The sequence below is a fragment of the Meriones unguiculatus genome, chromosome 7 (assembly GCF_030254825.1).
Source record: "Meriones unguiculatus strain TT.TT164.6M chromosome 7, Bangor_MerUng_6.1, whole genome shotgun sequence".
Classification (NCBI taxonomy): domain Eukaryota; kingdom Metazoa; phylum Chordata; class Mammalia; order Rodentia; family Muridae; genus Meriones; species Meriones unguiculatus.
The window spans coordinates 23,336,745-23,357,958 of record NC_083355.1 but is presented as its reverse complement, the minus strand read 5'-3'; the positions used below and the strand labels follow the sequence as shown (position 1 = coordinate 23,357,958).

Below are 21,214 nucleotides of genomic sequence, written 5' to 3'. Positions count from 1 at the left end.
CTGGATGCTGACCTGGCTTACTGCTCTGGTGAAAAGTGGATTTTCCCAGGCTGTGGTGGATAACTAGTGAGACTGTTTCCAAAAACTGAAAGAAAAAGGAGTGGAGGAGGACGGAAGGAAAAGAGAGAGGGAAGGAGGGAGGGAAAGAAAGTGCATTTTCTTTGGGGCCCCACTTTGGGTACCATAATTAAACTGTGCAAAACCAACACCATTCTCACCTCAAAAGGAATAAGAAAGAGTTTGTTCAGGAGCCAAACACGAGTGTCCACGGCCTGGAGACACAGATTAAGTTTATTCTGAACACTGTGTTTCGATGTGTTCGATATAGTAACAATTCTATGAAATTTTCTATAGTAATAGAACAAAGAAAAGCCACAAATCAAGGCATATATATATATATATAAATGTTTGTTTTGTTGTTTCGGGATTATGGGCATGGCACCATCATGCCTGGTCCTAACACTTTTGAAACGAGCTTGGTGAAAATACCAGGTAGGCAGGTTCCATGAAGCTGGGAACCCTCTCGGAACAGGCCTGGAATGTCTTCCGACGACATTCCCAGCCTCTCATTGGTGGGGTCTGTTCCTACATTCCGTCAGGATTTACCTAATAGTCACAAGAATGTTACGTCATTCGTAGACATCCGCAATAAATGGCTGCTTAGAGGTTAAGATAGCCCGAGAGCATTCGGCTCTGGACCTGCAGCATTCCAGCCGTCTACACGCGGTGAGGTTCTAATCGGTTAATCTTAGAACGCTTTCCGCAGGAGCAGCTTTTCTTCGGAGCGCCTCAGGCGATGTGTGCGACCAGGCCCTCCAGCTCCTGCAGGCACAGACGTCTTCCTTCTAGATGGAAAAATGCTTCTTGTGCTGTGGTCTTCTACCTGTCTTTTCACTTTTAAAAATAGCATTTTATTTATTTGTTTGTTTATTTATTTATTTCTGAGACAGAGTTTCTCTGTGTAGCCCTGGCTGTCCTGGAACTCACTCTGTAGACAACCTAGACTGGCCTTGAACTCAGAGATCCGCCTGCCTCTGCCTCCTCAGTGGTGGGATTAAAGGCGTGAGCCACTACTTCCTGGTTAAATAAACAGTTTATTATTTTGCTCATTAATTTTTGAGACAAGGATTCAAGGATTCACCATGCAGCCCTAGCTGGACTCTGTGTAGCCCAGGACGGTCCCACATAGACCCACTAGTCTCTTGATCCCAAGATTGTGTTGATTAAAGGTGTGCTGAGCCCTGTCTTTTTTTTTTTTTTTTTTTAGGTCAGGGTCTCTTGTGTTCCAGGTTGGTTTTAAACTCACTGGGCTTGAACTCTTGGTTCTCCTGCCTCTGTCTTCCAAGTGCTGGGATCGCAGACATGTACCACGAAGGGAAGCTTCTCAAGCTTCTCAACAAGGTGTTGCGCGTTTGTTTAGTTTTGAGACTGTAACTTAATTACAGCGTTTCTCCCTTCCTTTCCTTCCCTCCCAACCCTCCCGTTTACCCTCCCTGCTCTCTTTCAAATCCATCGCCTCTTTTTCCACTGTCATTGCTTGTATATGTGTATTTGCATACACATTTATATTCCTAAATATAACCTCTTGCGTCCACATTATGCTACTGGCACGTATGTTTTCAGGTTGGCCGTTTTGAACTGGACAACCAACTGTCCTGCTCATTCCCTGGGGAGGTCCGCCCCTCCCCCTTCCGGCTCTACTCGGTCACCTGTCATTCTCTGTGTATGGCTGAGGCCTTGTGGGGTTTTCCCCGTCCAGGTCCAGTTTGGCATATTCATCGGTGTCGTCCTTGTTCAGCTTACATTTGAGTGGTCGTGTCGGTGAGACTTCATGGGTGTGGTTTCCGATGTTAACAGGAGACACAAGCTCACCGCAAACTTCCGGATCCTCTGGCTCTTAGTCCTTCTATCTCCTCTTCTGCAGTGTTCCCTGAGCCTTGAGTACAGGAGCGTTTTGCGGATATACCCACCAGGACTGGGCTACACAGCTCCGCATTTTGATTGATGATGTTTTCTGTAATGGTCACTGTTGCAAAGGAAGTGTCCTTGTTTGGTGGTGGTGAAGGCTGCACTTATCTGGGTAAGAGGCTATGAGAGAGAGCACTGGCCTGGCATGTCCCAAAGCTCTGGGTTCAACCCCTAGCACAAGGTCTCGGATTTCCTATCTCTCATCATCAAAGGCCTCTCTTAGGTCTTTGTGTGTTTTGGTTTTGGGGTACTTGTCACTTGGAACGCATCTATTTTAAATTGCAGAGAGAGGGAGAAAGAGAGAGAGCCTGAGGACAACTTGTGGGAACTGATTCTTTCCTTCCACTATGTGGATCCCGGGGACTGAGCTGACGTCACCAGGTTTGGTGGGGAGCACCTTTACCTGCTGAGCCTTCTAGCTCACCCACTCCGGCTCCTGGTGAACTGTGTGTTTCTTGAGATCAGGGATCATATTTCACTCTCTGTGTCCTCCGAGGTCCTGGCTTGGCACACTGCCTGGCTCGCTGTGAGGCTTCGGTTGGTTGTGTTTCCTTGCCAGTCTACGGACTAAGTAACTTCCTTCCATTACAGGCGGGCTCCACGATTGTGCCCGGTGGCTGAGTGTTGCCGAGAAAAAGCACGTGTTCGTCTCCCTCCACCCCTCTTGTTCTGCCCAAGTATGGTCATCGTTTTCCTTTCCAAAACGACCACCGCATGGACTCTCCTGTCTTTGACTCTCTTCACTCTCGTCTCTTTCCTCACTCAGCTTTAGAGAGTGCCAGTTCTCTTCTGCAGAAAACAGATGCTGTGCGATGGTAAACAGTAACCACAGGGGGTCTGTTGGGAGGTTTGCCAAAGCCTGTGTTAGAAATACACACAGTAGCTAGAAACACACACACACACACACACACACACCACACACACACACACGCACACGCACACACACCACACACACACACCACACACACAGACACACACAGACACACACAGACACACACACACACACACACACACACACACACACGGCAGTAGCACATGCCTTTAATCCCAGGACTCTGGAGGCAGAGACAGGCAGATCCCTGTGAGTTTGAGGCCAGCTTGGTCTACAAAGCAAGTTCCAGGCTACAGAGAAACCTTGTCTCGAAAAAATAAAATAAAATAAATACACACAGCTTGCCTGTTTTAAGCTACCTACCAAAGTTGTCATTTGTCTGAGCCAAACCCAGCACACTTTAGAGGTAACAGCTTTCTTCTCAAGTAGAATGTCATCTATATGGTGAGAACGACCAGAATTCTATTTTGAGGCCAGACCTCTTCCAGATGAATCCCAACTGCATTTTCAACGTCCCCCTTAACTGTTTATCCAATGTCTCTGTTCTGTGTATAGCTCAGTGGTAGAAAACTCGTAAGTCATGCTGAACTCCTCAGTTCAATCCCCAATATCACCAAAATTCTCTTTCTTCTCCTCCCCTTCCTCCTCCTCCTCCTTCTTTTTTTTAATGTTTGCCTTTTCAAGACAGGGTTTCTCTATGTAGCCCTGGCTGTCCTGGAACTCACTCTGTAGACCAGGCTGGCCTCAAACTCAGAGATCTGCCTTCCTCCTGCCTCCTGAGGGCTGTGATTAAAGGCTTGTGCCACCATGCCTGCTTATTGCTTTCTCTCGAATGAGATTTTCATTATTGCTGTTGTTGGGACGGGGTCACATTATATAGCCCAGAATGGACCTGGAATTAGAACTGGCCATCTTTTCGCCTCAGCCTTGGATGAGCTTGGGTTCCTGGTGTGACCCATCACAGTTGGATGAGAGTTTTCAAAACAATCGTTTTTCAATTAAAACATTTACATTTGTTGTGTATGAGTGTGAGTGTGCTTAGGCGGGTGTGAAGGTCAGAGGACAACTTGCAAGATAAGGTGTCTGTGTGTGTGTGTGTGTGTGTGTGTGTGTGTCTGTGTGTCTGTGTTGGGATCTAACCTACAGCCCAAGCCTTGAAGAGGTTACTCTGTCATTGAGGTACTTCCTGAGAAATTTTTGGCTTTTTAATTTTCTCACATATTGTCTCTGTCTGTGGCTCTTTGTAGCCCAGGTTGACTTTGAACTCATTATGCAGTGGAGGCTAACCTTTCTGATGCTCTTGCCTTCACCTTCCAAGTTCCGGAATTACAGGTACGTGCCATCACAGTTAGACGCCTTGACCTTCAATTTAAGAATTTAAATTCTTAATTAATTATGCTGCTGACCCAGTACAGGACCTGTGTCTGCCAGGCAAGCCCTCCACCATCAAGCCTCATCCCAGGGCTCTGGACACAAAGTTGTAGAGCAAAGTGTCTAGAATTCATTCATCGTTGCATGAGTGATGGCAGCTTCTTGTTCCCCTCGTTCTAAACCCTTGTAACCACGTTCTTTCTTCTCCTCCTCCTCCTCCTCCTCCTCCTCCTCCTCCTTCTCCTCCTCCTCCTCTTCTTCTTCTTTGTTTTATGAGACAGGGTTTCTCTGTGTAGCCTTGGCTTTCCTGGATTTGCTGTGTAGACCAGGCTGGCCTCTAGCTCGCAGAGATATCCCTGCCTCTGCCTCCCAGAAATGCTGGGCTTACAGGCGAGCACCAGTGCACCGCACCAGCCATTTCTTTTTTCTACTTCTGTGGCTCTCTATGTATGTACCTCGCAACTGAAATCATACAGTGTCTGGATTTCACATAATGTCATTTGTTCATTCATTTTTGAGGCAGGGTCTCTGTATGTAGTCAGCATAAAGTTTTTAAGATCCACTATGTTAGCTGGGAGGCAGAGGCAGGCAAAGCCAGTCTGGTCTACAAAGCAAGTTCCGGGACAACCAGGGCTACACAGAGAAACCCTGTCTTGAGGGGAAAAAAAAAAATCCATCATGTTGCATATTGTGGAATTTCTTCCCTGAGACTTTAATACTGCATAGGATGTTTTCTTCAGGTCTACCTGACGCTTTGTAAATCTCTATGTTAGCCTGAATGATGATTTAAACTCCTCCATTTAAACTGTCTCACATTTTCAAATCGTCAGTGCTTTTTAAAAAATGTATGCCTCTTTACTTTTTAAATTCAGTATCACTTAACAAAAAGATAGTTCTAAATGAATAAACAATTTTCAAAGTGAAAAGTCTTCAAGTCAAGTAAAAAGAATTCCATAGGCCTTCACCAGCAGAGGGGGTATAGCTCAGTGGTAGAGCATTTGACTGCAGATCAAGAGGTCCCCGGTTCAAATCCGGGTGCCCCCTTGCCAGGTGTGTCTGTTTTTTCATGACCATTCACATTAACATCGTTCAGGTACTTACTGAGTCCAAATTCTGTCTCCTAACACACTGATTAGTGAGGTGTGAAAGCAGTACTGTTTTTACTTAGTTTGTATCCTGGCCCAGATGACTAAGGATCAGTCCAGAAACAGCATATTACAGCCAGGTGTTGGAATAGTCCGTGCCTATTAACCCCAGCACTAGGGGGGTCAGAGGCAGGAGGATCAGGAGTCCAAGGGAGTCTTAGCCTATATCCCAAAATCGAGGCCAGCCTTAGCTGCCTGATGCTCCATAGAGTACGGCCTAAAGCTACCAAGACGAGCGTCTTCTTTCCTGAGAGGCTGAGGCCTGAGAAAGCACAGTTTCAAAGCCCAGCGCCCGGACAAGAAGAGCGGCTGCTCAGGTATTTCTGGGCTGTGCCCGGCAGCTCTGCCCTCACCCCCTTCCCTGCTCCGGCCGCCAGAGAACAGCAGTGGGAACGAGGAGGGGAAAAATGCATGAGCGTATTCCCCTGGGGTCCTGGGATGACACAACCGGATTCCGTGTTTAAAATATCACAGCCGCACCCTGACCCAGGCAGCATGCCTCACGCTGTCTCTCTTCTTTTTTCCTTTTTTTGGGCAAAAAACTTAGCCGAGGGGGCCCGCCCTTGCTTCCCTGTTCACACTTTACAGATTTTCTTCCAGCCCGGATACCCTCAATCACACACTCATCAGACGGATGAGGATCTGATACCCCGAGGCCTCGTAGTAACCCTCCAGCGATTCCCCAAGAGCGGCCCTTCGGTCCCCGCGAGCCTCGCCTGAAAAGTCCACCCGAGGGCCGATTGCCCAGGCCCTCTTCGAGGTCCACACGAGCGCGAACGAGGGCACGTTCGCCCCCCGGGTCATTCTGGAGCGCGCACACGTTTGCAAACCACCGCACTGGTTTCTGTGACTTGGCTCTGGGGTCCTTCGCACCCAAAAGGGCCCGGTGGGCGCGCACCGTCCGGCTTCGCGTTCCGGAAGCGCTTTCGCTGGGTCCCCGTCACCAAGCAACGGGGCGAAGGATGGAAAACGATAAAGAGTGAAATGAGCAGAATGAAACAAAAAGGGGGAAAAAAAAGACAGCTCAGGCCGGGGAAGGGCTAGGTCCATGAGCGTCCCCCTTCGGACCCTCACGGGACACAGAGCGCCAACCTGGGGAGTGACCTCGGCCCCCCGGAACCCAAAGTGTAGGAGCGTCCAATCAAAATCCTCAGGGCGACGGGAGGCACAAGTCTCCGCGAGTCTGGCTCGGGTCCACTGAGGTCGTGCCACTCCTCCCGGGTGCAAGGCTCAGGCCGTAAAACGAGAAACGGTCCTCAACTTCCTACCTGTTTTAACCCAGGGTTGGATCACACGTGTATTTTTATTTGGCCATTATCACAGACAGGAAAAAAAAAAAAAAAAAAAAGAAAGAAAGAAAAAAAAAAAAAGGGCTCGTCGAGGGGGCACCCGGATTTGAACCAGGGACCTCTTGATCTGCAGTCAAATGCTCTACCACTGAGCTATACCCCCGCGCCGCCGCCGTGGAGCTCGAAGCAGCTTCCCTTCAGTCAGGATAAAGCTACTGTCGCAGCGCTTACAGCCACCCAGGAAGGGTAAGAGAAAAGCCCGGGAGAGCTCCGAGAGGGGGACGCCCGGATCCCCAGGCCCCCAGCAGGGCCGGCTGCGGCGCAGAGACGCGGGGAGGGCGGGTCCGAGAGGGGTGCCGGGTCCCAGAGCCGAGGGGGCAGGTGGTCCCGCGGGGGAGGAGGTGGGCGGGGAGGGAGCTGGCTGGGGGGCGGGGCGGGGCGCGGGGTGCTCTCCCCGCAGGTACCCCAGGGTCTCGGGAAAGTCCCCGAGTCCGGAGAATCGGTACCATCCGCACCCCCCTCGGGTGCGTGGGGTGGGTCCCGTCCACGGGAGACGGGGTTCCGCTGTCCGCGTCTCCAGCCCGGGGGCAAAGGGCTGCCGTCGCCGTTCGGGGCTCCCGCAGCGGGGTCCCCCAGCCTTCCCTGGTGTCCGGCCCCCCCCCCGGTCCCCTCGTCCCCCCCACGCAGCCCCGCGTCGCCCGGGGAGCGCGCCCCCGTCGCGCGCGCGCGCGCCCCTCTCCGCGCGTCCCCGCCCCAGCCGGCGCGGCCCCTCCTCCCCGCCGTGTTTATTAGGGGAGGGAGGGCGGAGGCGGAGGCCAGTTCCCCGGTTCCAGCCGCCGTCGCCTGCGCCGTTCGCAGCCGCCGCCGCCGCCGCCGCCTCCCACCAGCTCGCCCGAGGCCGAGGGAAGGCGCGCGCGGTCTCTCCGGCGTCCCCGCCCCAGCCTCTCGCCGGAACCATGAACCCTAACTGCGCCCGGTGCGGCAAGATCGTGTACCCCACGGAGAAGGTGAACTGTCTGGATAAGGTGAGCTCCGGGACCGGGCGCCCCGGGCTAGGCAGTCCCCCGCGTCGTGGGGTGGGGGGAGGAGAGGGGGCTGGGTCTCTGCGAGCTCTCCCCTGCCATCCCCCCAGCCCGGAGGAGGGGAGGAGGGCGGGAGACGACTTGGGGGTGCGGGAACCGACCCCAGTCTGGAACCCAGGGGATGTAGGGCGAGGTGGCGGGCGGCCACCGCTGGAGAGGGATGATGGGCTGTGTGCGCCTGGGGCTGGGAGGGGACCGGGGAGCCGGGCTCGCCGGGGGGCGTGCGGGAGGCGAGGGGTGCAGTCCCGCCCCCCCAGGGCCGGGAGAGAGAGAGAGAGCGAGAGAGAGAGAGAGAGAGAGAGAGAGAAACGGCCGCTCCCTTTCCCCGCGGCGCCCAGCGCCAAGTAGGCGGAAGCGCGGGGCGCTGGGGGGGAGGGGGCGGCGGGGGCGGGGCGGAGGCCGGGGCCAGCGCTCCCCGCCGGGCTTGGGCGGCTGGTAACCCGGCTTCCTGGCCTGGGAGCCGGGTTGGGTCCATCGGCCAGCGAGTGTCAATTGTGGGGAAAGGGATTTAGGGGGGTAGCCCCGGAATCTCGCTGAGAGACCCTCCTATTTTTTGAGCGACCTGCTGGACCGCCTCACACCCACACCCACACCCCCTTACTGGTTTCGTGGTTGGGGAACCCGCAGACCTCCTTCCTAGCTTTCCCAACCCCCAATTCAAATTGCAAGCCGCTCCGAGTGCTGGGCAGCCCAGCCGAGCTGGGCGGGGTGGGGTGTTGGGATGGGTAGTTGTCGGGGGGGGGGGGGGGGCGCGTCTTCGAGATCTGAAATTGTGCTCAGCCTGGAGACCGGCTTGGAGAACAAAGAGCTAACTTTTCGGAGCTGGTTTCCCCGATGGAGGGTGGGATTGGCCGAGTTCTGGGGACGCAGAGAAAAGGGAGGTTTGTTTTTTTTTCCTTTTCTTTTTTTAAGAGGAGGCAGAGGGTGGCCTCCTGGAAGTCAACTGTCCCCCAGGGGCCTTCCGAATCCGCGGTCCCGGCTGGACTAGTTCATCTGGTTACACTGTTGCATGGGGGACCGCAGAGTAGAGCTGGGTGTTTCCGGTACAGTTTGAGGTAGGACCCTCCTGCCTTGCCGTGAACCCCCTAAAGTCCCAAGGCAACCTAAGGCAACCTGCCCCTCCTGTGTATCCCCTCTGCAGGGACCCCTTTTGGCTCTTCCCAGGTGCTTTGCACCCAGCTCTCCAGGCTGGATCCGAGTTGACCTATCCCACCTCCAGGTTTGAACGGGCCGGAGGCAGGCGCCTGGAAGAGGGGATCTAATTTTTGTTGGGAGTGGATACTTCGTTGGATACTTTGTCTCTCTTCTCCGGGCTAGGATTAGTTCGTTCCTTTAGGTACCTTTGACCCCGCCCCAGTCTAGGTCAGGGGGTGGGGACTCGAAGTTCTGAAACATTTGAACTTTTTCCTGGAAGAAAGGGACAGCGGGCTTGGCTAGGCAGGAAGCTAGGAGGAGCTTAAGGGAAGGTGCTGGCTTGCCCAAGGCGCTATACCAGCCCCTGGAGGGTGAGACTTGTTGCTAGGTACGCCTGCGTGGAGACCCCCCCCCAAACCAAACCAAACCAAACCAAACCCTCCAGTAGTTAAGTGTCTTTACTTGGGAGTTTTTGGTATCAGGCATTTTGACCCCTGCTTTGGCAGGTCCCCTGGCGCCCGTTATGGTCCGCAGTGATGTCTGATGGAAGGATTGCTAGACTGAGAGTGGGAGACTTGGTCCCGGATCCATCAGCTTTATTAATGGTTCTGGGCCTCATTATTCGCCGTCTGTGACAAGATGGGTGTGGATGCTGTCACTGCCTTGGAGGTGGACCGTGCAGGGAGTGTGGTCAAGCCTGGTCTAGCCTCTCTTTTCCGCCCAGCCCTCCAACCACTCTCCTTGTAAAGACCTTCAGTGCTGTGAGTCACAGGGAAGGGGCCGGGGATCCTCTGTGATAATCAGTTTCCTGGCTGGAAGAGGGTATTCAGGTTGGGGTTGTCCCAGGACTTGAAAGTGGGTGATTTCTCCCCCTAGTGGAAGTGGCCCCCGTCTGTCATCCCCCCAACCCAACTGGGAAATCCAGATATCCTATCTTCCTTCCATGCCCTACAGGCAATGAGTGGCTAGAACCGGAGCCCTGGAGAATGCTAAGCCGAGACCTGGGTGTGGGGAAATTTCAGTCCCATAGGTGCGGTTGCCACCCACCTTCCCGAGGCTTCTGGTTTAACAGTCAGGGAGAATCAACCTGTTCTGTCCTGATTCACCGCAGTCCCCGGTGGCATGTAGCTCGCAGCTTGGCCAGAGCGTCAGCTCTTCCTTGATTTCAGTCTTTTCTTCTCCCTGAGCCTTATTTCTCAGAGGCATTCCTGGGTAAGCCTCACCCGCTAGGAGGCCACTCTGTCCCCAACCCCACCGTACCAGCTTGCTCTGCGTGCTGGATAGATATGCCGTGCTCATGACGGTGTTTGAGGAAGGAGGTTGAGGTTTCTTTCCCTAGAGGGAACCTGGGATTAGAGCAGGAGGGAGAAACAGGGTGACCTCATTCATTTAACACTTATTGAACACTTACTTAGTATCTAGTGACCTCCGCAGCTAAGAATCTTACGGCATCTTTCACTTTTCTCCCTCAGTTTCTACAAACAGGTGGAGATGGTCAGGAAGGCTAGGGGGTTGGTCCACCGGCAGGCCGTTGGAATGTCCTATGAGAGAGGATTTCCTGCCCCGAATGGCTGTCCGAGGGTGCCCTCTTCCCCCAACGGAGCGAAGTCTGTGTAGCTGCGAACAACAGAGCAGTTTTTGTTGTCGTTTTATTTTATGTGTTCGCTTGCACGTATTTCTGTGCACCGTGTGTGTGCCTGGCGCCTGAGGAAGCCAGAAGTGTTGGCTCGCCGGGGACTGGAGTTACAAAATACCAAGAGGCACCCTGTGGGTTCTGGGAATCACCAGGGTCCGCTGGAAGAGAGGCCATTGCTCTTAACCACATAGCTGTCGTTCCAGCACCCCCCTACCGTCCTTCCGGTTTTTTGTTTTTGTTGCCAAACATTTAGACGACCCTGTAATCACTTCAGGACCAGCTGTTTGTACTAGGTTCTACTTCTGCAGTGTCCTGAGCTAGGCAGCCTCCTAGGCCAGTGTGGATATAGCCCCTGTACGCTATGAGCCGTATAAGCAACTGTGTCCAACCTTTTTTTTTTCCTTAAAGATTTCTTTATTTATTATTTTTACAGTATTCTGGTTGCATTTGTGTGCAGGCAAGAAGAGGACACCAGATCTCACTATATAGGTGGTTGAGAGTCACCACATGGTAGCTGGGAATTGAACTCAGGACCTTTGGAAGAACAGCCAGTGCTCTTAATTTCTGAGCCATCTCTCCAGCCCCTGTGCCCAACCTTTTGACATTGGGACATGACACTGTCATCTCCAAAAAATGTTCTTGATTCAAGCAAGTTGACCAAATTAAAAAAAATTTTTTTTTCTTATAATATTTTAAGTAAGCATAGGACAGTTCTGTGTATGTCTGACCTTACCCCCCCACCAGCCGTGGTTTGGAATATGCCTGCTTAGAACAGGAAGCTGATGGATGGTCCCTTTTCTTCCAGCCAAAGTTCTAGCTTTCTTTTTTTAAATCCTCCCACTTGAGCCTTCGTAAGTGCTGAGATTACAGTCATATGCCACTATGACTTGTAAAATGTGTGTGTGTGTTTTAAAAAAATTTTTTTAAGACAGTGTCCTATGGAGCCCAGGCTGTCCTTGAAAATTCCCCACCCTCCTCTTAACCTCCTCCTCCCAAGTGCTGGGATAGCAGAGGAGCTCTGCCACCACACCCAGGGTTTGCCTTGCTGAGGACCGAGCCCAGGGTTTTGTCTTTGCCTGCTGGGAGAGCCCTTCACCGACTGAGCTGCCGCCCCAGTTTCGGCTGGTTAGCTCTTCTGCTGGTGATTTTTTAAAAAAAAAGTTATTTTTATTTATACTGTCTCTCTTTTTTCACAAGTGGATCCCACTCGGGCCGCATGGCGGTAAACATCTTCAGCCCCAGCATTTGGGAGGCAGTGGCCAGAGGACCTCTGAGTTGGAGGCCGGTAGCCTGGGCTACGCAGTGTCTTCCCAGGCGAGCCAGGGTTACACGGGTGAAACCCTTTCTGAGGGTGGGGAGAACTGGGTCCCGCCCATCCTCATCCTGTCTGGAGGAATGGGCTGGGCCTGGGCGTGAGATCTTGAGGGCTCAAGGGCCTTCAGGTTAAGAAAGGAGCTGTGGAAGTGAGTTGGATACTTGGCGTTTCTAAGCTGGAAATCCTGAGTCAGGCTGATAACCTGGGCCAGGGTAATGTTGGGGGTGTACCCCTAAAGAGGGGGCAAACCCTAACTCTGGGCTACAGGAAGGGAGGGGTCTCATACTCCATCCCTGAGTCATGGCCACCCTAGGGAGCAGGTGACAGCTGCAGGTACAGGGACCCGAGTCCTCTCCCTGTCTCCAGAGCCACGGAGCACAAGGTCTGGCTCGAGTGAGTGGGATCCTTTTGGGCCTTCTATCCCACTGGCCTGGTTGTCTTTCATGGAGTCAGTTCTCCACATAGCATTCCAGGCATGTGAGGGGAGGGTGGGTGTCCTCTGGTGGGTGCCTGGGGTCTGACTGAGCAGCTTGGCCTGTGCCTTAGGGCGCTCCCCTTTGAGCTGCATGCCTCCAGGTGTGGCTTGCTTCCTCAGTCACAAGTCCCAGAAGTGCCTTCCCGAAGTCTGTCTTGGGCCTTGCAAACAGGGCCACTCCGGCTGTGAAGTGACCCCCAAGGCTCCTAGGGCCGGCAGAGGAAGAAGGCTGACCCTCCTGGAATGGAACCATTTTCTCCCTTGGCAGCATCCTTCCCCTCACACCTGACAGAGACAGGATGAAGTTTCTCATCCTGGGGCTTGGTTCACAGGCACTATGGAATGAATGGTCATTTCCTGCCTCCCGAAAGGAGTGACCTTCTTGTTTACCTGGGGGAGATGAGAGTTGTGCCCCTCTTCCCCCCCCCACTTTACAGATAAGGATACCTCCCTCGGTGAGTCCCTCAGCCCATTCTGCTTTCCATTATTCCGTTCTTAAGAAGCCCCCCCACCCCCAAAAGGACAGATGACCAACCTCCCTTGTCCAGGACTGCTGTCACATTGAGAACACGGTCCTGAAGGATCCCTGAGGGGCAGACTGCTAATGGGAGCGAACTCTTGGGGGCAGCCTCAAATATGGTATGGGGACTCTAGCTGAATCCCTGCTCGGTATATTCTGCCTCCTTTCTCCACAGGGCTGGGCTGGAGGGTGAGGGCCTGGCCATCTGCTAAGAGACTCTGGATCTCTTTCCTGATCCAGAGTCAATCAAGAGGCCGCCTTGGAGGTCCCCAGCCCTAGGACAGTGTATTCCTGCCTATGTGTGTGTGAAAGTGGGTCATGGTCTGGATTTTGCAGAATGTTTTTCCTGGCAGGCCCCTGCGGGGGTGGGGGAGGCAGGGGCCCAGGCAGGGGCATTGCAGGCAGGGGCCTCCGACTGGCTGGTGACAGTGCTGGGGCAATCTGCCAACGCCTCCCAGTCAGGGGCATCAATGGGGAAAGGACCACCCTGATTTGATTTTTTTTTTCCTCTGGGAGTTTGTATGTTGGGGTTATGAGCTGCCCCAAACACTAAAGATTCTCTGGGTGGGGGATGGGGGGCAGTGGCTCTGGGATGGTCCCAGGTGGGAGTGGGGCCAAGCTCAGACCAGCCAATCCTTTACTTCCAGACTTAGAGCTGGCTTCCCTCCCAAAGAGTGGTTTTCCTCCGTCGCCTTGTTCACATTCCCTGTTAGATTTTTCCTTTGGGTCTCTTTGATAGGAAAAACGTCCCGTTGGAGGGCGATTGCCCCTAGAAATAGTCCTGGTGTCTGGTTTTGGAGTCCCGGCATCTGAGCGTCCTTTCTTCTGGCTCCTCCTCTGCCGAGAGTGTCTGAAGTTCTCTTGGTTTGGGAAACATGTCTTAAAAGGCACCACTTTGGGGGAGTTCCGTGACAGATGATCGGAGGAGTCCATCCTACTGCTCACTCAGGCACTTTCCGAGGTCTCCCTGGGCCCCTCCCTGGCCTCTGGCTGCCTCCTTTGGGGTTCAGGAGTGACTCCATTGACTGCTTGTTGGAGCTCAAGCTGGGCTCTGGATTCCTCCAGTGTCCAGCACCTGCCTGGAGGCAGGAGGTGCTGGGTGTTTTGCTGAGGGTGGGGAGGGGCGCAGAAGATTCTGGTGAATCTTTGACAGCCCGAAAGGATAGGCATTCTTCTAGGCAGTCGGTAGACAGGAGATAGAGTCAGACTCCCAGGTGCAGTGCGGGCAAGGTGGAGGTCACCCAGCCCTCTGGGTGGGGTTCTGATATGGATACACCTGGAGTCTAGGTGCAGGGCTTTGAAACCAAGCGCCCCTCTGCCTTTGCAGGTGTTTCCCACCCTCGTTCAGCTGGGGATGGGAGGGGCGGGAGTAGACAGGGATGGGCGTGGCTGGGGCACGCACCAGCTCCTTTAATCTCTGATCCCTTGGGAAATGGGAGTCAACTGAGCCAGAGCATCATGGAGAGGAGCGTACGAGGGTCAGAGACGCTTAGAGGGGGTGGGGTGTCAGATGTGCCCTGGTCTGGGCCTATGCACCAGGGGCCAGGTTGTCTTCTGCAGGCTTGGTGGCAGAAGGACCAGCTCTTTCCCTGGGTTGCTGCCTAGCAACGGAGTGCCACTTTGCATAAGCAATGAGGCCCATCCAATTCTGGGCTGGAGTGGCCTGGGAAGGTGGAGCTGACCTTTCTGGGGGCTGCTACCTCCTTCTTAAGGGGGCTGTATCCCTTCGCACTCAGATCTGGTCCACTCCCTGTCCCTGATAGCTATATAACTGCCTAGCGGGGCACGAGGAGGGCACGGGAGGGTCACTGGCTGTCAGAGCCCGTGATCTGTAATGCCCCGGTTCACCGGGTGTTCTTACAGCCTTGGGCATGGGACCTGGGTGGAGAACTGGAGCGCCCAGGCCGAGGGAAGTTGTGCTGTCTAACTGTGTCTTCCCTCCTGTCTCCACCCAGTTCTGGCATAAAGCATGCTTTCACTGCGAGACCTGCAAGATGACCCTGAACATGAAGAACTACAAGGGCTATGAGAAGAAGCCCTACTGCAATGCGTGAGTCTCGGGAGGCGGGGGACGCAGCAGTTTCCCGGGGGCACCTGGCTCCCCTCCCAAGTTCTCTCCCCTCCGACAGGCATTGTAGCACCTGCACTCCCTACTTGATAGAGTGTGATCACGTTGTCCCCGGGTAGCAGGGCGCTCTTACTGTCCCCCTTTTACAGATGGGAAAACAGGCTTGGGAAGGGAAGAGACGGTCTCGGAATCACACGGCAAGGCTAATGTACCAGGGTGAGGCGGGTTCCTAGGCAGCCCTCTGGATGGTGAATCCAGCAGGCTGCTCTCATGGCACAGGGCACAGCAGGGATTAAGAACCTGTCCTGTGCCTGCTGCTGTGTCTGTGCTTGGGAGTGTGGTTCTCTCCTTTGCCTTCTCTCATTTGGTGGCTGTTTTTTTCTGCTGTCCCTTCTAGAAGGTTTTAGAGACCTCTCGTTTCTGTTCTCTTTCCTTCTTTTCTTTCTCTCTTTCTCGTTCTTGACAATACCAAACAGTAAAGACCTGACTTATTTATTTCATCTTAGGTGTATGAATGTTTTACCTACATGTATGTATTGGTACCACTTGTGTGCCTTGGTATCCATGGAGACCAGAAGAGGGCATCAGATCCCCCCAGAACTGGAGTTATAGGTGGTTGTGAGCCGAGAGATGGGTGCTGCAAACTGAACCCCGGTCTTCTGCAAAAGATGGCTGAGCCATTTCTCCAAACCTTTGTTCGTATATTCAGAAAGGTGTGGCAAGTACGGGCAGCTCCTTTTCTGCCTTGCAAGGAGACTACAGACACTGTTTGACCATTATTCTGAGAGCTGCTAACTTGGGTTCCATTCCTTGTACAGAATTTTATGTTCTGGCTAGCTGGAGGCAGGGCATGGGGAGGGAGGCCATCATCTCAGGCCATCATCTCCCCCCCCCAGAGGGACCTCCATTCCCAAGGGGACTCCTGAGCATTGGTGCAGCCTCAGCATTGGGCCTGGAGCAGGTGCAGCAGTGACCTCAGGCCACTTGAGCTTTAAAAGGTCAGGGAGATGGCAAGGTCAGCAATCAAGAAAGTTTATGACCTGCTTTAAGTCTAGGTATTTTAATTTTGGTTCGTTTGTGTCCCCGTATATCCCAGGCTAGGTTAGACTCATTACATAGTGCAGGGTAGATAACCTTAAACTTCTGATCCTCTTGCCTTCACCTCCAGATTCTTGCTTTTCTGGACCTTGCTGATTTCCCAATTCAATTCTACTTAGCCAAAGTTTACCGGGAAGGGAGAAGTCTTCCCATGAGGGCTGGCTATTATGGTCCAGTCTCCTTGGGGGTTTGAACATTTACCAGACACTTGTTGCCTGCTCTCTGCTAGCTACCTACCTGCTGAGAACCTGGCTTCTGATAACAGCCCAAGAGGCAGAGTTCCTTTTAAAGGAAGGACCACAGCTTTTTTTTTTTTTTTTTGTCCCCTTAGTTCTGACTTGCATGGCTTCTCTGCCTCTCCCCAATCCCCCCAGCCCTTCCAGCCCCAAGGGAAATAGGACATTCTTTGAATTCTTAAGGGCTCACACAAACCCTGGTTCTCTGCCACTTCCTCCCTCCTTTGGGGAGTGGGGTGGGGGTTCAGAAAAACCAGGGCACTTAACCCTTTGGGTGCTGGACTGCTTCAGCCTGGTCTGGGCATCTTCTGGTCCGGCCTCCACTTCCTGGCCGAAGTCACTCCTTGGCTCTCTTCCCCAGCCAGCTAACCTACTACCCGGTGAGCATAGGAAGTCAGAATTTCTGTCAGAATCCCCTTAGCCCTGGTGACAGACCTCTACCTTAGTTTTCTTGAGACAGGCAGCAAGAGGGGAGAGCCTGCAGCCATTGAAGGTCTGGGAGAAGCAGAAGATGAAGTCTTCCCTGTTTGGAGAGTTATCAGTCTAAGCCCTCCCTGACTGACATTCAGCTAGGGGAGCAGCTTGGCATCTCCCCTCGCCTTTCTGGCCTCTTTTACAGTCCCTAACTTCAACCCTATCCAGGTGACCTTTAACCCCTGGCCCAGGGAGTGTTTGCTGGGAAGGACCTGCTTTGGGACTTATGTGTTGGTGGGGGTGGGGATGGGAGGGAGTGGCGTGTGTGAGTGTGTGTGTGTGTGTGTGTGTGTGTGTGTGTGTGTGTGTGAGCTTTGCTTCATTCCAGCTGCAGCAGCCTCTTGGCCACAGCCGCTGCTCCCTGCTGGCTTTGTGGGGGCAGTCTGCTGAGTTCCTCATCCCCAGCCAAATGCAGATAGGTGGCCTCTGCACCTGCCTGGACTTGGGTTTCCCCTGCCCTAGACCAGAATTCCTGCTGTGTGGCAGGCCCTCTGTCAAATGAGCACTTTTTTCCTTCCTGTTTCCAGCTGTCTCTGGCCCTATTTTTCAGTGGCGTTACAGTTCCCAAATCTCAGGGCTTCTGGGGAATAGCTCCCTCTGCACCCCAGACTCCCTCCAGCCCCAGCTGTGCTCGTGGGCCACAGTCCAGGCGTCCTCCTGCAGAGCACCGCTCCCCTCCGCTGGGCTAAGCCTGGCTAGGGTGGGACCCAGAGCCAGGTGACATCTCCTGGCATCTTGCCAGGGCTCCAGGCCACCCAGGGAGTGTGAAGTGAGTCTGGCGAGCAGGGAACTTCTGTGCTTCTGTGCGCTGCCTGTTTCTGGCCGGGTGTCTGAGCCTCAGGGCACCTAAGCTCTTGTGGAGGAAGAGAGAGTGAAAGAAGAAAGTCGTCTGCCCCTTCTGTCCTTCCAAAGTTCTAGAAAGCGACTGAACAGTGAAAAGGCTTCTGTTTTCTCTCCTTGCATCAGACGTGTTTGAGGAGGAGTCGGGGGCATGAACACAGGCTGGGGCTTGCAGCCAAGCTGCCTGGTGTTGTGGGCCACAGGCATGCAATTACACACTGTCCTGGAGTGGCCTCCTGCCCTCACCTGGGCACCCACTACTGAACTGCCCTGCAGATTCCTCATGGTCAGCTCTCTGACGTAAGGCAGGGACACACACACAGTAGCCCAAGCTCACGAGTCCCCCACCTCTTCTTTCCTGCAGCTTCCGCGTGGGTGGGCTGGACCTGCTTTGCTGGCTAGAGAAATATTTATGCCCTAAAGTACCTGTTCTGTAAAACTGGATCATCAGAACCCTGGCTCATGCAAACCTGGTTCTCTGTGACCGTTCGAACAGTCACAGAGTGTGGAGGCCAGGGCTGGGGTTGGGGTGAGGGTGGGGACAGATTGCCTTGGAGTCCTGAAGGCAGGAGGTCCACGGTAGCCTAGACCAACTATCTGGGGAAGGAGGAAGGGCCTCAACAGGACCTCCCCTACCCCCAGAATGACAGAAGACATCTGGGTCCCTAATTCAGTGTTCCTGAGCTGCGTGGTGAGGGGTTGAGTTGAGAGGGGTGAAAATGTTCTTTCTTCTGAGGATTGTGAATCTGCCCATTTCCAGGGTCTAAACTGGTAAAGAGTAGGGTTGAGCCGTTATGTCCAGGTAGTGATCCTAGTCGCAGTGTTGTGTGGTTTTGGTTTGTGAAACAGTCTCAGCCCAGGCTGGCCTTAAGCTCACTTAAGTAGCCAAGGATGACCTTGAACTTAAAACTTTTTTTTTTTATTGTGTATATGTGAAGGAGGAGAGAGGTCAATGATTGTGTACAAGTCAAGGCGTGCACCTAGACGTCAGTGGTTGCAACTGTCTTCCTCCTTTGTCTGACCTTGAACTTCTGATTCTCCTGCCTCTACCTCCTGGTACTGAGATGACAGGTGTGTCCACCTGGCTGGTCGGGGCTGGAGGTTTGAGGGCCTTGTGCGGGCTAGCTAGGCAAACATTCTATCACCAGAGCTTCTTCCAGCCACAGATAGGCCCTGCTGTGTAGGTAGAACTGGTTGGCCTTGCCGCAGTCCTGGAGTGGGGCATTTGTGGCATCTTAGGCTTCCTTACCTACCCCACCACCATCACCACCACCACCGCAATTCTCTTCTTCTCACTGGGAAAACTGAATCAATGCATTAGGGAGCAGGGAGTAACTCAGATGCAAGGGGTGTGTGTGGCATATTGGGGGTGAAGGCGGCAAGGGAAAACAGGCAACCAGAGTGTCAAATACAGCCATCAAGCCCCTCCCCCGTCTTCATTCACGCCTGTAGCCTTGTCAGGGCCGCAAGGAATCTTGGGGATCACTCCCACCCCCAAGGCCCTATATACTGATAAGAAAATTCAAACCCAATTTTTTTTTAATGTTTTTATGTCTTGTTTTAGCTTGGCAGAATCTTTCCTCTTTTAATACTGCCAACAGGGGAAATGTGTGGATGTTGTTAGTGAATGGGAAAAAGAAGTAAGAGGACACGGTTTTCCGTTTTCTATCTGCAAGGCTGGTAAGTTCTTCCTCCAGTCTGCCCTTAATCTTTTAGGACTGCTCATTTTTGCCCATCTGGTCAAACAATGGCCTCCTTGTTTTTCTCCTGTCCCTACCACTTTAGTCTGGTAGGCCTGGAGAGGGCTGGTAAGACTCAAGGCTTTTAGACCCTCGCCTGCCTTCTCTGCCCGCCCGCCCGCCTGCCTGTGGGCAGTGTTCCCAGCAGGGGCTTTGGGAATCCACAGCCCTAACCAGAGGTAGACTTTTTTTTTTTTTTTATACTTCTCCCCTTCCTTTTAGTAAAACCAACAGTTCCTTATTTTCGTTGATGTATTTTTATTCGCCTTTGAACACAAAGCAGTGCTTTTTCAAGAGGTCCCAGCCTGGAAGGGGAGATGTTACCTGCAAAAAAAAAAAAAAAAAAAAAAAAAAAATGAGTTTCTGGGCACTCAGGATCTGTGGCCTGTTCTTGTTTCTGACTCTGGGACACAGCTCCCACAAACATTGGCACGCACACTCCTTGTCATCTCTCGGAGCTCAGGCCCTCAGTGGGGTAGCTCATCTCCTGAGATGGAGGCCACTTCCTCGGATCCCTTAGGTCACTGACCTCTCAAGGGTTTCAAAGGTCAGGCTGGGAAATGGGCCGGGCATGAAGGATGAAGCACTTTGCCTGGCCGTCACCCTGCCAGAACCGGGGCCCTGGCAGGCAGCCCTGGGGCAGGGGAGAGTGCACCCAACGAAGTCTCCATCCTTGACTCCAAGCCTCAGTTTCCCTCTGTGTAAGATCGACGTCCTGCTGCTGCTGCCTCTTCCAGCCTAGAGCCTCGAGGGGCATTTGGGGAGAGGTTGTGTCCCTGCCAGCCTGGGGAGGGTGTCTGCCCCCGAAGCTGCCCAGCTCCCCGCCTACCTTCTGGTGGGCTACCACAGGCTTTTCCTGCTTTCACCTTCCTGATGCCAGGCAGCTTCCTTATCCCTCCCTACCCAGCTTCCTGTCCTATCTCTTTTGCCTCCTGGAGCTGTCATTGGCAACAACAGGACTAAGAGGCGGCTAGCAAAGGCATCACACTCTCTGGGAATGATTAATAAGAGGCTAGCCTGGGAGGGGACAAAGAGCAGCTGGGATGTGGCCCCAGCTGCCCCTTACGATGTCCTGAATTCTTTTTCTGTGGCTGTGTCACACACACACACACACACACACACACACACACCCACTCTCTCAATCTGAAAGTGAAGGCATGGCTTTACCAGGGGGAGGAGGGAAGTAGAATTACTAGCAATGGTTTCTGCAAGATCACTTGGAGTCCTCCTCAAAGACCTCCACGCTGGGGGAGGGGTGCGGCCCCGGGTGCTCTGGTATTCTGCCTTCTAGAAACAAACCTGAGCACAGCTGTCTACAAGAAACCAGCCCAGGCCCCTTGGGCATCTCCTTGGTTGAGGATACTCTAGCAGTCTGTCTTCCCCTGCCCCCCACACCCCATAGACCTCTCTCTCCCTCTTTCCTCTCCTCCCTGTCTCTGCTCTCCTGCCTGGAGCTGAGGATGAGGTTGCCATGGGAACCCGAAGCATAGCAGCTAGTGGGAGAAGGGAAAGGCACGGTTGTCTCGCCCAGGGTTGGGGGCTGTGGGGAGGGGCCTGGGCTGACCCATCAGGAGGAATGTAGTCCTTGCAGTGCCCTTCCTCTCCCTGGGGTTGGCTGTCCACTCGGAGTGTCTTAACCTACTTGAACTGATACAGAATTGAAATTCCTTCGCCATCTGTAGCACTCCAGAATCCACATCTAGGCTGGTCCACGCCACTCCCTATTAATATTCTTGTCCTTGGGGGGTTTGAGAAGCTCATGGTGGCTACAAAGAGGTGAAGTACCCCAATTCCATCTGAAGTGTTTAGTGCCTGGGATCTTCTGGTGGGGTGTAAGTGGGACAGGGTGAGTGGAGGAGGTATCTGAACGTGGAGGGTTTACAGCTGCCAGCTCTGTGTCCAGGAAATGCTTGTCAAGGCGGAGGACACACCTATGGATTCATCATCGTGCAGGAGCTGCGGAACCGGGGAGAGGGCGTGGCCGCCTGCCAC

The 21,214-nt window shown here is 53.4% G+C and overlaps 1 protein-coding gene and 2 non-coding genes across 4 annotated transcripts in view; 2 read left to right on the top strand and 1 right to left on the bottom strand.

Moving 5' to 3' along the window:
* The first annotated feature begins 5,143 nt into the window (after window positions 1-5,143).
* Trnac-gca (transfer RNA cysteine (anticodon GCA)) lies at window positions 5,144-5,215 on the top strand. The gene has a single exon. It is a non-coding gene; the product is annotated as a tRNA-Cys (tRNA).
* A 1,481-nt stretch (window positions 5,216-6,696) lies between these two features.
* Trnac-gca (transfer RNA cysteine (anticodon GCA)) lies at window positions 6,697-6,768 on the bottom strand. The gene has a single exon. It is a non-coding gene; the product is annotated as a tRNA-Cys (tRNA).
* A 38-nt stretch (window positions 6,769-6,806) lies between these two features.
* The window catches only part of Lasp1 (LIM and SH3 protein 1), a 38,865-nt gene continuing 24,457 nt past the window's right edge, over window positions 6,807-21,214 (top strand). The window contains exons 1-2 of one of the 2 annotated variants that reach the window (XM_060386820.1): window positions 6,807-6,851; window positions 14,723-14,817. In XM_060386820.1, the coding sequence (XP_060242803.1) occupies window positions 14,762-14,817 (56 nt within the window). In that variant the 5' untranslated portion in view covers window positions 6,807-6,851; window positions 14,723-14,761. Of the gene's footprint in view, window positions 6,852-7,380; window positions 7,631-14,722; window positions 14,818-21,214 lie in introns of those variants that run through there. The other variant, XM_021646852.2, reaches the window with a different exon arrangement.